Raw genomic sequence first — 15,366 nt, 5'->3', positions numbered from 1 at the left:
GAGGCCAAACAAAGGCTGTAGACCCCTGCCCTGTGGAGGCGCATATATTCACTCCAACGAACTCTTGTATCTGTCCATTTACAAGTTTATTGGCTCCTCTGGCCTTGGGTTATGGCCCAGACTCTAGCAGAAGGAATTGGAGGAGAATGGAGACGGAGGAACCAAGGAGGTCAGAGGTATAAACACAGGGACCTAGGGTCAGGTGTAGGACAAGGTTAAGAGGGTTACCCCTGCCCAGGGCTGGGCAGCAGCTGGGGTGGGGACATGGCCCAAGGGCTCTCGGGGGCACTGGTCTCTCTTGCTTCTACGGGGGGGGAGGGGGGGGGGGCTATTGTAGCTGCCTGAGTTCAGGTGTGGACTCCAGTCACGTGATGTGGCCAGCCTAGCATACAGATGTCAACATCTTCACCCCAGAGCGGGAAGGCATCGTCCACTTGGTGAAGGCCCTCCGGGCTGGCAGCAGCTCAGGATCATGGCCATGCCACCTCCGTGAGATCTCAGTCCTCACCTCCAGGGACAAGGGAGAGGATGTTAGGAAGGCCCCACTGCTACTTCTGTGCTCCACCCCAATGGGACTGAGGGTACAGGGAGAGACCATGCAGGAGAAACAGACTTGGATTCCTGGGAGAGGAGAAGCCATGGTTGACTCAGTAGCCACTGCTAAGTATTGTCTCTGAAAGACACTACTTCCTCCTTCCTGTGGATATTTCTGGCCATTCCCTTTAGCTCCTTACTCTAACTTTTAGCACTGCCTTTGGGTGGGTCCATTTAAATACATTTTCTATGGATGCTTTCTTCAGTTTCTGGTCAAATAACCACACTGTCCTCCAAGAGTGGCTTAGACCATCCCCTGCTCTGGGATTCACTCCTGCCCTTGCCCACTGAACTGAACTATGGCCCCTGGGAACCTGTCCAGAGGATATAACCTTAAAGGAGAAAAGACTCAGAGCCCCGTCTAAGGAGCTACAGGTGAGGGGACTGAGATTCCTGAAAGAAAAGCAACTGGGTGGGGGTGAGGGGCATGGGAATCCATATTGTCACATCTCCAAGGGGCTGTTGGAAGGCAGAGGGGGCTGAGAGGCTGTGACCCTCCTGACAGAGCTAAACTTAGGCTGTAGTGAAAGACAAAAGGGAGACAGGTTTCTGTTCAACATGAAGGTGGGTTTCCCCACAGGTGCCTAACAACAGAAGAGCTAGTGTTAAGTAGTAAGCTCCCCATCACTAGAGGCATGTAACTATCTGGTCTCCAACATGACTTCTTGGGACGGATCCCTTCACAGCTCTCCATGGAAGCTGCTTTCCCAGGTCCCACCAGCCTCAGCTAGGGCTGTGCCTCACCCTTTCCATGTCTGCAGGATCCATGAGCCACCACACAAAGATACTGCAGTCCTGTGTCCGCACCCAGACACCAGATAAGACTGTGTGAGACTCAGAGAGGCTGGGGTAGAAGTAAAGAGTCACAGGGGAGGGAGCCAGTCTGGGACAGAGGTGGCAGGTGGGGGGCGAGCGCTGTTCCACAGCTGCACCCAGGTCTCTGGCAGAACAGAGCCCACAGCAAATCCATGCCACCAGAGGGAGCCCATGACTCTGCCTGAGCACAGAGCGGGGCCTGGCTATCCAGGGCACTCCGCTAAATTCTCCCACCTCTCCCACAAAGCAAGTCTGTCCTAAGGGGCAGATGCAAGGTGCCTTCTGGGGGGGATGTTTTAATTCTCCTCTCTCTGCCATCTTTCCATATTTCTACATGTGTATCAGCACCATCTATCTATTCATGGGTATGTCTATCTCTGCTTGGTCTGTTCTTTCCATCCGTCTGTCTCTTCCAGGTGTTTCTCTCAGTATCCCCAGCTCTGCTCTCGATCATCCTCCCTGTTGCTACACCTGACTCTCTTTTCCTTGTTCCCTTTATGTCTGCCTCTGACTTTCTCTGTTTCTCGATCTCTGCTTTCTCTGTCCCTCCCAGAGCTGACTTATTCCCTCCTCCACTCTCCTTTTTGTTGTTTTAGAAACACAGAATTGGGGGATCCTTTTAGACTATCCCTGGTCCAAATGGACAGTATACTTGGTCCAGCCCAGAGAAGGGATGGATAAAGGATGTTTATAGGAAGCAATCAGGTTCAGCTTGATCTGGAAGCTCAGGACAGACTAAGCTTCACAGAGGATCACAGGAGTCAGAGTTTGGCTTGAGCTGGGATTTATAGGGCCTGGGAAGAAGAGAGTGGCCTCAGGTCTGCTGGAAGGGAAAACTCAGTGACTAATGATAGCTGGAGAGTTATATACCTCTTGGTTGAGGAAGCAATACAGGATGGCAACGATGAAGCCCTGTGGAGCCAAAGAGAAAGGGCCACATCAGAACTTGGTCTGACCACAAGGTGCCCAGAGTCTTTCTACTACCTTTTCCTGTGTCCACCCCCAGACTGTGGCCTGGGCCAGGGCTTTAGAAAAAGGGAAGGCATATGCATTCATCTCTATGTGCCGGGCACATTGTCTCATGTAATCATCAAGCAAGCCTGCCAAGACTATATTGTTGATCCTGTTTCTCTGATTTCCTTCATTTATCTATCACCCAGTATTGAGCACAGATCCTGGCACATAATAGGTGCTCAATAAGTGTTAGATGCATGGATAAATGGACAGATAAGAGGATAACAGATGCATAGGTGGAGGATGGATGGATGGATGGATGGACGGGTGGATGGGTGGATGGATGGATGGATGGATGGGTGGATGGATGGATAAGTGGATGGATGGATGAGTAGATGGGTAGGTGAATGGATAGATGGATGGACAATAGGTAGCTAGATGGATAAGTGGGTGAGTATAGATGGGTTCAGGGGTAGTTGGATGAATAGAGATGGATGGATGAAAGATGGACAGACAGATAGTTAAATAGATAGAGGAGTGGCTGGAAGAAAGAATAACCAGCCTAGTAGCCTTCAACCTACCATGAAGTCAATCAAACCTGTGGGCAGCACCACCTCCCTCCTGCCCAAGGACTTAGGGGGAAGAGTGCCTGTGGGGGCCCTCACCTGGAAAGAGCCCAGTCCTAATTCCAGGGGGAGGCGGATGCCCAGGCCGGCACTGTCGGGCAGAAAGTTGAAGATGACATAGTGAATTCCAAACAGCGGGATGAGGAGAAGCGTTGACTTAGAGAGACGCCTGCAGGAGAAGACGAGCCCTAGGCACCCAAGGCTGGAATAAGAAACTCCCATGTGCCCCCTGCTCACTCCCACTTCCCATCAGTTCCCCATATGGACTCTATGCACCAGGCACCCCGGATGCCTCGTCCCCAAATACACAGTGCGGTACAATGCAGGGCTTCCTTACTTCAGGACCATGGATCTTGCTGTCCTTGCTGCCAAATGCTCTCGTTTCGATTGACTCCAGTCAACATCTATGCATCTTTCAAAGTCTAGTTCAATGACCACTTCCTCCAGGAAGTCTTCCCTAACCATACCTTACCCCCATCCCCTCATCTAGAAAGGTTCTCCTTCTGCAGACTCCCATAGAAATGGATCCCAGGATTCATCAGCCCATTTGGCCTGATAACTGGCCGTTTGCCTCTCTCCTCCCTACATTGTGATCTCCTAGAAGATGGGGGCCAGATCTGATCTTTTTCTGGAAGCATGGCGAGGAGCACGGACCAGGCCAGTGAATGAAACAGAACCACACCAGCTCTCACTCCGGTTATGTCTCCGGCATCCCATCATGCACACACACGTTACCGGTACTGAGACTGGGGGTGGAGGCTGCCCTGAGCTGGCTCCAGTTTCCTCAGCAGGATGCGGATAATATTGAGGAAAAGCCCAAAGTTCACCTAGAAACAGAGGGGCAAGAAGGCAAAAGGCAAGAGTCAGGGGTGCCCCTGCTGGGATGGGGCCTCTTTGGGAATCGGAAACCCCAAATCCTTGAGACACAGGGATGTGCAGGTGGGTGGATGTATGGGTCACTGCTCTAGAGCTTGTATCCTGGAGCCTGGGAGGTCCCACGTGGAGCTCAGGGGCTGAGGAGCTCTGGGTCCCCCTCGCTCTCCAGCCCAGGGATAAAGGGTGGGAGGTTGGGCCCGGTCATTCTGCCTCCAGCATTTCCCAGGGTCTACTCTGGCACAAAGCAGGTGTCCCTCACTTTTGATAAAATTGGGGGAAATGCGCACAGTCACCAAGGCCACGCAAACCGGCCCCCGATGCCCTGTTTTCAGCACAGGAGCAGGCGGTGGGTTCAGCTACAGCCCTCTTTCCACGCCCCACACCAACCTCACCGCAATAGTAGATATCTACAATAGGGCCCCAAATTCACCACAACTCTGAGCTGGAAGGAGCCCAAGCACTGGTGGGGACCACCCCCCTAGTTTTACCAATGGGATATGAGGGCCCGAGAGGGCCTCACAGAGAATCTGGCAGAGCCAGGCTGAAGAACCCAGGTATCCAGATTCCCAGCCTGGAGTCATGTTTCCTGCTGTACAGCAACCCCTCGGTGGACCCAGGGAAAATGAAGCAGAGGACGCTGGCTGAACTGACCCCAACAGAGAGGACGATGGGCCCCTTGATGATCCACCAGTAAGGGGAGCTGTCATCCAGGTCCCAGCACCTAGGAAGAGGACAGGCTAAGACTGATTGGGGGGGGGGGGGGGTGCCAAAAATGCAGTCGCTGAAAAGCCCTTTTCTGTAGTAATCCGGCACCTTCCTCCTCTCCATGCCCTTCCAGTCTTATCTCCTCCCTCAGCCAGTTAGGCCTCCTTCCAAAGGGGTGCACCAATCCGTGCTGAGCTTACCCTATCTCTCTCCACCTAGCTGCTTCTTGCTGGCCCCAAAACTTCTCCTGTTCTAGGAGGCCCCTATTTACTGTGCTTCCCAACCCCCCCCCAACTGCCTGAGCCCAACACCCTAAGAATCTGAGGCCCCCTTCCACCCCAGGACATGTCCCTTCCACGCTATCCACAACAGCCTACCCATCTCACACCCAAGCCTGGGAGTTCCCTGAAGGCAGGGCTGGGATCTCCTCCTCCTCTCCCCGGCTTGGAGAACAGCCACACTGCCTGACTGTCCATCCCACGCCCCAGGGGGACCTGGTGCCGTGTGCTGAGGTCGCCACCCACACTCACGCAACATCCTCAAAGGCCACCTTGCAACACACCCACGTGCCAGTGAAGAGCAGGGGGAGCCCTGTTGGGGGGCACAGGGGAGACACAAGTAAGGAGTCTGCATCCTCGGCTTAGAGACCTGCTCCCACCTGCCACCACCACCACCAGCGACCCAGGGCACTGGGAAAGTGGGACCAGAGGAGAGCCCAGGGGCTGGGGAGCTGGCCCCTACATGCTGGAGGATTACAGGCTGTCCCTTCCCCTCTCTGGGCCTTGGGTCATCATCAGTAAGCTGAAGGGACCTTTGGATGAACTTCCTGGACATTCCCAGCCCTCCACTAGCCAGCCCTGGTGCTCACCCCAGCCAGCAAGAACCAGCCACCAGAAGGCCTTCCTTGTGCCGGGCGACTTGGAGGCTAGGAGGCAGGTCAGGTACACAGCTTCCACCAACAGCCAGCTGAAGTTGGTCATGGTGGCAAAATGGGCGGTGGCCACGGAGACCTTGCACAGAACCTGTGGGCGGGGGGCCTGGGTTCTTCAGAGCTGGGTGCCCATTGGAGCCCCTACCCCACTCAGGTCCCTCAACCGTAGGCTGCCCCAGAGGAGACGTGGTAGTATAATGTGGTGATTAAGAGCACAGATTTGGGATCTGGGTTCAAATTTACCACGTATTAGCTGGGAAACCTCCCCATCTGCAAGCGAGGTCAACTTCTAGAGCTGCGGCTATGGAGCACCATTCATTCCTGCAAACATACAGGCACTCACCCATGCATGCATTCATTCATTCAGTGCATGATTCGCTCTCTCAGCGCTGAGGAACACCGCCTCTGAGCTCAGATGGCTCCAGTTTGGCCCCAGTCCCGCTTGCGTACAAATGGGACTAAAATGAAAATGTAAGTAGGAAATAAAAGGTGGTAATATATGTAAAGCGTTTAGTGCAATGCCTCTACCTCAGTGCTCCATACGCATCTATTACGTCTGTTCTAAGTTCATTAAGGTCATTGTTGGTTTGTCCGTTTGTGCATCTGTTCATTTCTGGCAGTTTTAGTGCGCCTGGTGTGTGCTGGGCCTCCACACTGGCCCCCAGCTTCCTTTTATTTTCATTCTCCACTGCTTCTTCCACCTCCCCGCCCCCATCTGACTTCCCTGGTTCTTGGACATGCTCCTGTCTGTGAGAGTCTGTTCACCCTGGTCCCTCCATTTAACATGTCTTCCCCCTTCCCCCCAGCAGCTCCAAAGCCTTCTTCTCCCTGAAGCCCAGCTTTCAACCTCCCCTCCCCCCACTGGGTGGTCCCATAATCTGGTGCATTCTGCCCCCCCAGGCACCATGGGTGCTTCTTGAGGGAGGGACCCAGTTCCATCCAGCCCCGGGGCAGAGACACACCCAGCCACAGACAGGCACCCTAGGGGGAGGTACAAAATGAAAGGACTGGTGGGGTGACAGATGGGCTAGGTTGGAGTACAGAATAAGGCATGAAAGGGGAACCCGAAATATGGGAAATGACACGGATTGGCCCCAGGGTCCAAGAAATGGGATGGGGGTTTAGAACCTGACTCTGGGGAGGGGCAGGAAGGGAGAGGGTGTTTCCTGTTCTGTGATTGGCCACGGCAGAGCCCCAGAGTCAGCCCACAGGACCAGGATGGCTGGAGCGGCCCTCCACCCCTGCATCTAGGTCTCTAACACAGCCTTCCCTCCCCCCACCCACCCCAGCACCCTCCAGCCCCAGCTACTACAGTGGAGAAGCTGCAGTGATCCGTGTTCTCGCTGTGGAACAGGGTGGCGTCCTTCAGGAACACGGCTCCCGCCTTGAGGATAAAAGTGGCAAACAGCTGGGTGTGAATGTAGTTCCGGGGACAGTGGAGCCTCCTGGAGGGGCAAGGAGGGAGGAGGGTGAGCATGGTGGCAGGCGAATTGAACTGACTTGGGTCAGATCGGGCTGGACTTGAGACTTCAGGGTTAGCCATGCAGGACAGCTGGCCAACCACGGCCCTAGGCTCAGCGTAGGTGAGAGGACAGAGTACCGGTCTCTGCCTTCAGGGAGCTCATAGTCTGGGGGACAGAGGCAGAAATGGCAGGAGACTGCCCAGGGGAGTCCCCTGGGTGCTCAGAGAGATGAGGTACATCCCCATGAGACGGAGAACAGCACAAGCCATGCTATGGGGCTCAGACTCTGAAGTTGGGGCTTGGGAGGGGGGCTTAAGAGGGGCAATGGTCAAAGGGTTGGAATAGTCAAGAAGGGCTCCACAGGGGAGGCCACGAGGATTCTTAAAGCAGATGGGACCTGGGCTTTGAATTTTGACGGATATAAATACATCAAGAAGAAAGCAGGTGGGCATGCCAAGCAAACAGAACAAGTTCCACAAGAGCAAAGTTGTAGCCACTGCAGTGAGCCCTCAAGTGTGAGGAGTGGATAAGAAACACTCTGGCAAAAGAAAAGAAAAAGCGGGGAATGGCCATGGTGCCTAGATCTGGGAACCTCTTGAACATGAAGGCAAGGAATGAGGTTTGGCAATGTGGACAATAGGGAGGCAGCAAAGGCTCTTGAGCAGGTGAAGACGACCGCGAACCTGAGAGCCAGCAGGATGGCGATGGCCACGAAGAGGGTCACGGCCGAGATGCTATGGCCCAGGGTATAGATGATCTTCACTGCGGAGAAGTAGGATTTCTGGGAGAGTCAAGACAGAGAAAGTCTCAGCAGCTGCACTTTCTGGGAAAGGGAGGCTTGGCAACCAAGCAGGTGAAGGCTGTCCATTCTACCCTGGAACTCCCCATCGGGGGGCAGGGGTGCCCATGAGAACCCTGGCAAGCTCTCTCCTGAAGGGAAGTGTTGGTTAAGCCCGTCTTGCACCTGACCTTCTGGTGAGACGGGGTGGGGACAGGGGTGAGATGACCAACTCTCAGTATTTCTGGGGGTGGGGAGTGGTGGGAGGGGGACAGGCAGCAGAGAAACTACATTTTCCCAAGGAAAGACAAAAGCCCAAGGGGAAATGGGGCTTGTTTATCCTGCTGCCTCACCATCTTGGGCATACAACATTCCCCAAAGAAAACCACAGGGACAGCCACAGGGAAAAGTTATTTCTATGACCAAGTATTTAGATTGACCAAAGTCCAGCCTGGACACCACCACCCCCACCCCAACATGGAGATGGAGGGTGCGGGCCAAGGGAGGGGATTAGTGACCCCTGAGGGATGCAAGCAATCAACATCCACATCTATCTTTTCATCTGAAAAATGCTCAGACTCATGCCTTCCCTTGGCTGAGGGGAAAGATATAGCGGATTGTGGATGTGGAAGCACCTTGCAAAGGCCCCGCTCAATTCAGGCACGTGGGACGTGCACAGTACTCCACAGACTGGGCACTAGAGAAGGGAAGGAGCTTTTGCAGGACTACTAGGAGCCTTTGTTTCCCTGGAACCACTCAGAGCTCCTGTCCCGGAGGACTGGGCGTGGAGAGGGCATGCCAAAGAGAAGGCAGCCAGCCTATCTCCCACTCTGCCCTCTGCCTCCCTCTCCCCTAGCACAGGTGTCACCCTTGAGCAGATTAGCAACAGACCAGGGCTCTCTCTCTTCCAGACACTGCCATCTTCTGGAAACTGCTGTAATTAATATGCCAACCTGCTGGCTACCACGGAAATGGTGGCTTCTACAGTTGTGCAGTCCACCATCCATACAGACCTCCATGGTGACCCTTCCTCTAAGATGCCGGGAGCCTCTTACCTCCTCAGTCAGCAGCTCTAGGGGCACAGGGCAGGCCACAGGGTAAGGTGGGAAGGGCTCAGACCAGCCAGTGATAGTGCAATCCCGCTTCACAGCCCCTGCAAGGCATGCCGAGGTGAAAACAGAAATTGGGTTAAAACTCCTACTCTCTCTCCAGGACAGGGGCAGGAGTCATGGATCATCCAGTGACCCTGGCGCAGTCTGCAAACAGCTCCTCCGAATGGCAGAGAGGGGGTAGCCTTCCCTCCAGGGGCCTGGATTCCAGGTCCAGCCCTTCCAGACTCCCCCCACTGGGCAGCTGGTAGCATCTTAGCAGTCAGACAGGCTCCGCTGCTCCCCTCCACCCCCACGGCCAGCCCTCCTGCTAACATCCAGAGAACGTTTACTCGGGGTCCAGCTCTGGGTCCAGCACTTCCATGCCGTGCTCACCAATCCTTACCCCTCATGAGGTTAATGTTCTTGTTTTCCCCAGGTCACAGGTCAGAAGCTGAGGGTCAGGAGGTTGAATGACTTGCCCAAGGTCACACGGGAAGAAGGGAAATGGTGTTCAAATCCAGATTTATTACCCCCAAAGCCAGGGATGAGCCTGCCATATTCTGGCACCATCAGATGAAACCACCTCGAATCCCCCCACCTCACCACCATGCCCAGAACCCTCACCTGGCTCTGAGCTGAAGTGAGAGAAGAAATCTGGGCAGGGGAGAGTCACCCACTCGCCAGAGCCTACCATTGGCCAGCACAGCAGTCCATCCCAGGTCCTAGGGCAGCCTAGATAGATGGGAGCAGAGCAGACTCAGGGGACAGACCCATCCAGCATTCAGAATGATGAGGCTGGAGGAGATAAAGGAGTCTAAGAAGCCACCCCCTCCCTCCCAAGCACCCTACCCAGAGTGGTGTTGGGCACCCCTTCTGCTGCTTGTAGACACAACCTCTCATCCTTTCTCAACTGGGTGATGAAGTCACACTCTGGGTGCACGTGGCCCAATACCTGTAGGAAGGAGTTAATGGGGTAGGCCAAGCCAATTAGGCGTTCCTTTTGGTTCTCTGGTGCAAATGACCTTAGGACGGAGACAAAGCCTGATTCATTTCTGTGCCCCTGCTCCTAAGCCAGGGCCTGGCTCATGGCACTTATAAGCGTACTTGGTGGAGGAGGGACAGGAAGAAGAAAGGAGGGAAGTGGGGAAGGTAGTAGGGGGGACAGGGATGAGGGGAGGGAGAGAGGAAGAAAGAAAGATGGAGGTTTAGACAGATGCTTCCCAATGTCATGTCATGGAAGTAAGTTCTGAGACACACTAAACACAAGTCTTCCGAGGATCTCACGGAGCTGGCTGAGTCAGTGCATGTATTAAGGCCTTTCCTCTTTCCCTGCACTCCTTCTCCCTGACACAGTCCTGCATAAAGTACCTTGGTAGGCTGAACGATGCCTTCCATACACACAAAAATGTCTCTATGTAATCCCTGAAACCTGTGAATATGCCACCTTGCACGGCCAAAGAGATTTTGCAGCTGTGATTTAGTTAAAGATCTCAAGATGGGGAGATTATGCTGGATTATCTGGGTGGACATGAGGTCCTCATAAGAGGAGGCAGGAATGTCAGAGCCAGATAAAGAGATGTGATAATGGAAGCAGAGGGGCAGGGGTAGGGAGATGAGAGAGAGTGTGTACTTTTACCATGGGGTGCACACAGATGAGAGGAAGGAGGCTCCCTCACTGCAGAAGGGAGGGCAGTAGAAGTTACCTGCATGACAAAAAAAAAAGGAGGGGGATGGGCAAAATAGGTAAAGGTTAGTGGGAAATTCAGGCTTCCAGTTATGGAATGAATATCACACAGGAAGGAAAGGTATAGCACAGGGAATAAAGTCAATGGGTTATAATAGTGTTATGTGGTGACAGATGGTGAGCGCAGCATAACATAAACTTGTGAAATCACTACGTGGTGCACCTGAAACTAAGCTAAAAACTAAGGTATCATGTGTCAACTATACTTCAATTAAAAAAAAAAAGTTACCTATATTGCACCCTATACTCAGCCAGATCCCAGTCAATGCGCAACAGCCCTAGAGGGAAGATATCGTCTTCTTTGTCACAGAAGAGACAAGTGAGGCTCAGGGAGGGTGAAGAACTTGCCTGGACCACACAGTTCCTTTCACCATGCCAGGATTCAAGCCCAAAGGCTGTGCACTTGGGGGCAGGTGCCACACTGTGCTTGGAAGGTGTGGGAGCCCCTGCACACACATGCTGTCACACGTGCACACATGTGCACACACACACACACACACACACACACACAAGCCAGTGGAGGAAAAAGGAGACCTCAGCCCACGTGGGCTGAGCTTCCCACCCAGTACCTTGTATGTCCCGTCCTGGTCCCTGTGTCGCTTGCAGTAACTCCTAGAAAACATGCTGGGAAATCCCGGCACATTCAGGGAGGGCCCCTGTCCCCCACCCAATTCTGTAGCATATCAGTCTGCCAAACGCTTCTCCAGCCCCAGGGCGTATCAAGAGAAGAATAGTCCCCCAGAATGTAGGAGGGGAGCAGCTGTTCTCCACATACTGTTCAGGCCCACACCCTCTTAAGAGGCAGCAGCCAAATGGGAGCATGGCCCCTGGGATGCTGGGGAGAGGGAGAGGTCTGGAGATTCTGTGGAGGACTTCGGGATGGGTAGCTCAGAGAAGAGAGAACGTGGGGGAGAAGGAGAGGCCCTAACTGCCTCCCTGATTGGGAGTCATGTCTTGGGCAGACAGAGTCTCTGTGGCCCCCAGAGAGCACAGACGGGCCTGGGGGGAAACAACAGGAAGCTAATTCAGCTCAGCCAGGTTTTCATAGTCAGAGCTCCCCAGAGACAAGCAGCTGCCTGGGGAGGGAAAAGCAGGGGACGGGAGGGAGGAGCACCCATCTCAGGAGTTCTCCCAGCCACGGCCTCCGCAGCCTACTTAGTAGGAAGAAACTTGTGTGGTGGGGAAGCCAGTGGGGAGCCCCACCAGGCTCCAGCTGGACCCCCCCCCACCACCCCCCCTCCCCCCGTATGGCCCTGTGGCTCTCAGGTCTGGAGCCCAGCAGGAGAGGCGGGGGGGGGGGGGGGGGGGGGCTACTCGCTACTCACAATTGGTAATGGACTTAGCAAGCAGAGGATGTAGGCAGTCCACACCCTGCTGTCCATGGCGGGGCTAACAGGTGGCTCCCTCAGTCAGGTCGTCCTCGCTGTAAGCCTCGGGCCTCTCCTCTTCCCTCCCCACTGTCCCCTGCTGCTGCTGCTGCCACAGCTTCTGCCTCCCCTACCCTGGTGGCTGTTTACACAAGCAGAAGCCAGCAAAGGGGACAGAACCAGCTAAATATTCACAGGATTGTAGGACACCATGCATAACTCAGCCCCGGCCCTGGAGGGGGCCCCCATGTCCCCAACAGGGAGGGGCTGGGCACCCCACTCCCTTCTGCTCCGTCTTTAAGTCTGCCTGTGTGCCTGTCCTAATAGCAAAGGTCCAGAGAGGTGACGGCCACAGGCACTTCTTGCCCCGGCAGGTCAATATTCTTTACCGTTTCCTCCTCTGAGCCCACAGTGGAGAGAGCACCCTCAAATGAAAGAGGCTCAGAGGAGAAGAAAACCCGGGGCCCGACGTCAGGGAGCCCTCGGTTTAGTCGGTGAGCCCAGCTTCATCCACAGGGCTGAAGGGTGGGCTCGGGGCTGTGGCGATGCAGCAGGGGTTGAGGGTAGGAATGAGCTTAGAAAAGGAAACGTGGTCATGAAGCCCCTGCACGGGCTGGCCAAGAAGGTGTCCCATCAGCAGGACCCGGCTTGTTTCCCCAGAAAGGATGCCAGCCTGGAAGGCGGGGTGGAATCTACAGACATCGAGGCTCTAGACTTTACCCGGGGGCTCGTCAGAGTCTCCAGAAGTCTTTATGGCAACAGGGGGAAATGAGCCCGAGTGGGAGGTTTGCAAGGGGATTCAAGGAGCTAGACCACCCTGAGTAGAGCAAGACAACTGTTATCAATAGCAAAAACTAGAGGACTTACCATAGCTGCTCAAATGATTTTGAACGTTTGTTACCTGGTCGTTTTTATTATTGTTTTAGACTTTAAAACATGGAATCCCAATTGGCCAAGCTAAAGACAGTGTTCTAGGTGACACCGGATCACGTACAGCAGCTGGGGATTTGGAAGCATGCTGTATCTCCCAGGACCCTGAATGCCACTGTCCCTGGTGGCTCCCGACATCTGTGTGCAGGTCTGCATTCCCAGAGCTTGCTGGTGACGGCAGGCCTGTTTACAGCCCGGACGAGAATCATGAATGATGAAGCCTCCCCCACCCCCGCCACGTCTAGGGTGAGGTATCATTTTACATCAGCGGGGCTTAATTTTTCCATTTGCATTCATCGCCGACACAGCGTCGAAGAAAAATATTTTGAAAAGAAAACATGACCCACCCCATGCCCCAGACCCACCTGCCCTTTCCCAGAGGAGTTTCTGTGCTTCCCTGTGAAAACGGTGCGGGCAGGAGGCATACACACGGCTCTCTCGGCTGGTCTTCCGGATGAAGCAGAGGTTGGGGGGGGGGGCGGGGGAGGTGAGGGTGAGGGCGGGGAAGGCCAAGTGAGGACTCACAGGTGCGAGAGCAGCGCTCTGAGGAGGTGTGATTGATTTTAAAGGGAAAGCTGAAACCTACCGTCCATCAGCTACAAATAAGCAAGAGCGGGAGCACGCATGTTGCCACCAATCACGGTGGGTAATTAGTGGCAATGTCATTAGCATTAATCACGGTTCATAATTGATATGACACTTAATAATTATTATGTTCTAAATGGGAGCAATTTCATCCCCCAGGGAATATTTGACAGTGCCTAAAGGCAGTGTACGTGATCACAGCCAGGGGTGAAGGGTGGGGAGGAAGAGTGGCAAGGTGCAACTGGTGTATAATGGATTGAAACCCGAGAGGCCGGTGAATGTCCTACAAGGCCCCGGGGTGACCCCCACAACCATACAACAAATTATCTGGTTTTAAAGGTCAACGGGGCCAGCAGGGCAGCTCAGTCGGTTAAGTGTCCGACTTCAGCTCAGGTCGTGACCTTGCGGTTTGTGAATTCGAGCCCCATATAGAGCTCTCTGTCAGCGCACGGCCCGCTTCAGATCCTGTGTCCCCCTCTATCTCTGCCCCTCCCCAGCTCATGCTCACCCTCGTTTTCTCTCTCTCTCTCATAAATAAGTAAACATTTTAAAAATTTAGAAAAAAAAAAGTCAATGGAACTGAGGTTGAGAAACCCTGATCCAAGGATCTCCCGAGCCCATTGTCCTTCTGAATAGACTAAGGTCACTGAACTCTTTAACTTTAACTATCTTTGTATTACTTTGTAAACTACCTTTAACCATCTTTAACTATCTCTGTATCTACTCAGGCTCAAATTCTGCCTCCGCCACTTGCCAGCTGTGTGACCGTGGGCAAGTTATGTAACCTTTTTGAGCCTCAGTTTCCCCACCTGGAAAAGGGGCATGATACCCTCTTTAGGGTCAAGCTAGGCTTGACAAGAACAGAAACAAGAAAAGGCATATAAATTACCTTACACAGAGCCTAGCTCACAGGGGGACAGTCACTAATAGCAGCATGTAGTATAAAATAAGGTTAGAACAATCGATTCTTTCTTTGTATGGAAAAAATAAGATTAACTCTCTAGCTCACATTTACGAAATATAGATTCTACAATGTTTAAAGCCCTAACTATAAAAAAAAGTAAGATTTTTTCCCCAAGAATGGAAATCTATTTTTATGACCTCAGAAGAAAGACAACTTTCTTATATAAAAAATAAAAACCACAAAGAAAGGATTAGTAAGTTTGACGACATCTACATTTTTAAAAAATGTATGCTCCAGAAAGGACACCACAAATAAAACTGCAAGCAAGCTGCATACCTAAAGAAATATTTGTGACCAATAACGACAAATGTCAAAAACATTTAAAAAATCTACAAATCAACAGTAAGGAGAAAAACAACCCAATCGAAAAGTGAGCCAAAGATATAAGCAGGCAATTCAGAAAATAAGTAAATTACAGGACCAATAAACAGATGTGGGGATGCTCAACATCACTAATACTCAAGAAAATGAAAATTAAAACAACAATGAGCTGCCCTTTTCCACCAATCACATTGCCTAAAATGTTAATGGCTAATGTGATATTTGCAAAATAATGTGGGCAACTGGTACTCATACTTTGCAGATCGAGTGAACGTTGGTGCACCCATTTTGAAAAGAATTTGATATGATCTTTTGGTTTTTTAAGTTTATTTATTTATTTTTGAGAGAAAGAGAGAGCATGTGTTCGAGTTGGGGAGGGGCAGAGAGAGAGAGAGAGAGAGAAAGAGAGATTCTTAAGCAGTTTCCACCCCAGCAAAGAGTTCACCTGGGATTCCGTCTCACCACAGTGAAATCATGACCTGAGCTGAAATCAAGAGTTGGACACATAACCAACTGAGCCACCCAGATGTCCTCATCTTTTAAATCTGTACATAAACATACTCAAAAACCAGAAGCTCCATTTCTGAATATTTGCCCCAGAGAAAAGTATTACATAGTAAA

At 52.6% G+C, this 15,366-nt stretch overlaps 1 protein-coding gene across 1 annotated transcript; it reads right to left on the bottom strand.

The window, feature by feature from the left end:
• Nucleotides 1-208: 208 nt before the first annotated feature.
• Nucleotides 209-12,059, bottom strand: GHRHR (growth hormone releasing hormone receptor). Its single transcript, XM_060632834.3, has 13 exons — nt 11,904-12,059; nt 9,684-9,786; nt 9,459-9,566; nt 8,799-8,896; nt 7,649-7,746; nt 6,815-6,947; nt 5,440-5,593; nt 5,102-5,162; nt 4,518-4,587; nt 3,726-3,817; nt 3,030-3,159; nt 2,281-2,322; nt 209-508 (listed from the first exon to the last, which is right to left on the bottom strand). Exons 1-13 carry the CDS (start codon nt 11,958-11,960, stop codon nt 383-385), a joined length of 1,272 nt encoding a protein of 423 aa, XP_060488817.1. The 5' UTR covers nt 11,961-12,059; the 3' UTR covers nt 209-382.
• Nucleotides 12,060-15,366: the final 3,307 nt, after the last annotated feature.

The sequence above is a fragment of the Panthera onca genome, chromosome A2, assembly GCF_046562875.1.
Source record: "Panthera onca isolate mPanOnc1 chromosome A2, mPanOnc1 haplotype 2, whole genome shotgun sequence".
Lineage (NCBI taxonomy): Eukaryota > Metazoa > Chordata > Mammalia > Carnivora > Felidae > Panthera > Panthera onca.
The sequence above is the reverse complement of the archived record's forward strand: the minus strand, read 5'-3'. Positions and strand labels throughout refer to the sequence as shown.

What these genes read in the sequence shown, in the direction of transcription:
- GHRHR (XM_060632834.3), bottom strand. Translation starts at nt 11,960, where the DNA reads ATGGACAGCAGGGTGTGGACTGCCTACATCCTCTGCTTGCTAAGTCCA. An exon ending in TCACTTCAGCTCAGAGCCAG is followed by an intron (nt 8,897 to 9,458) that starts GTGAGGGTTCTG and finishes CATGCCTTGCAG; the next exon opens with GGGCTGTGAAGCGGGATTGC. An exon ending in GCTGGTTCTTGCTGGCTGGG is followed by an intron (nt 5,163 to 5,439) that starts GTGAGCACCAGG and finishes GCCCCCCAACAG; the next exon opens with GGCTCCCCCTGCTCTTCACT.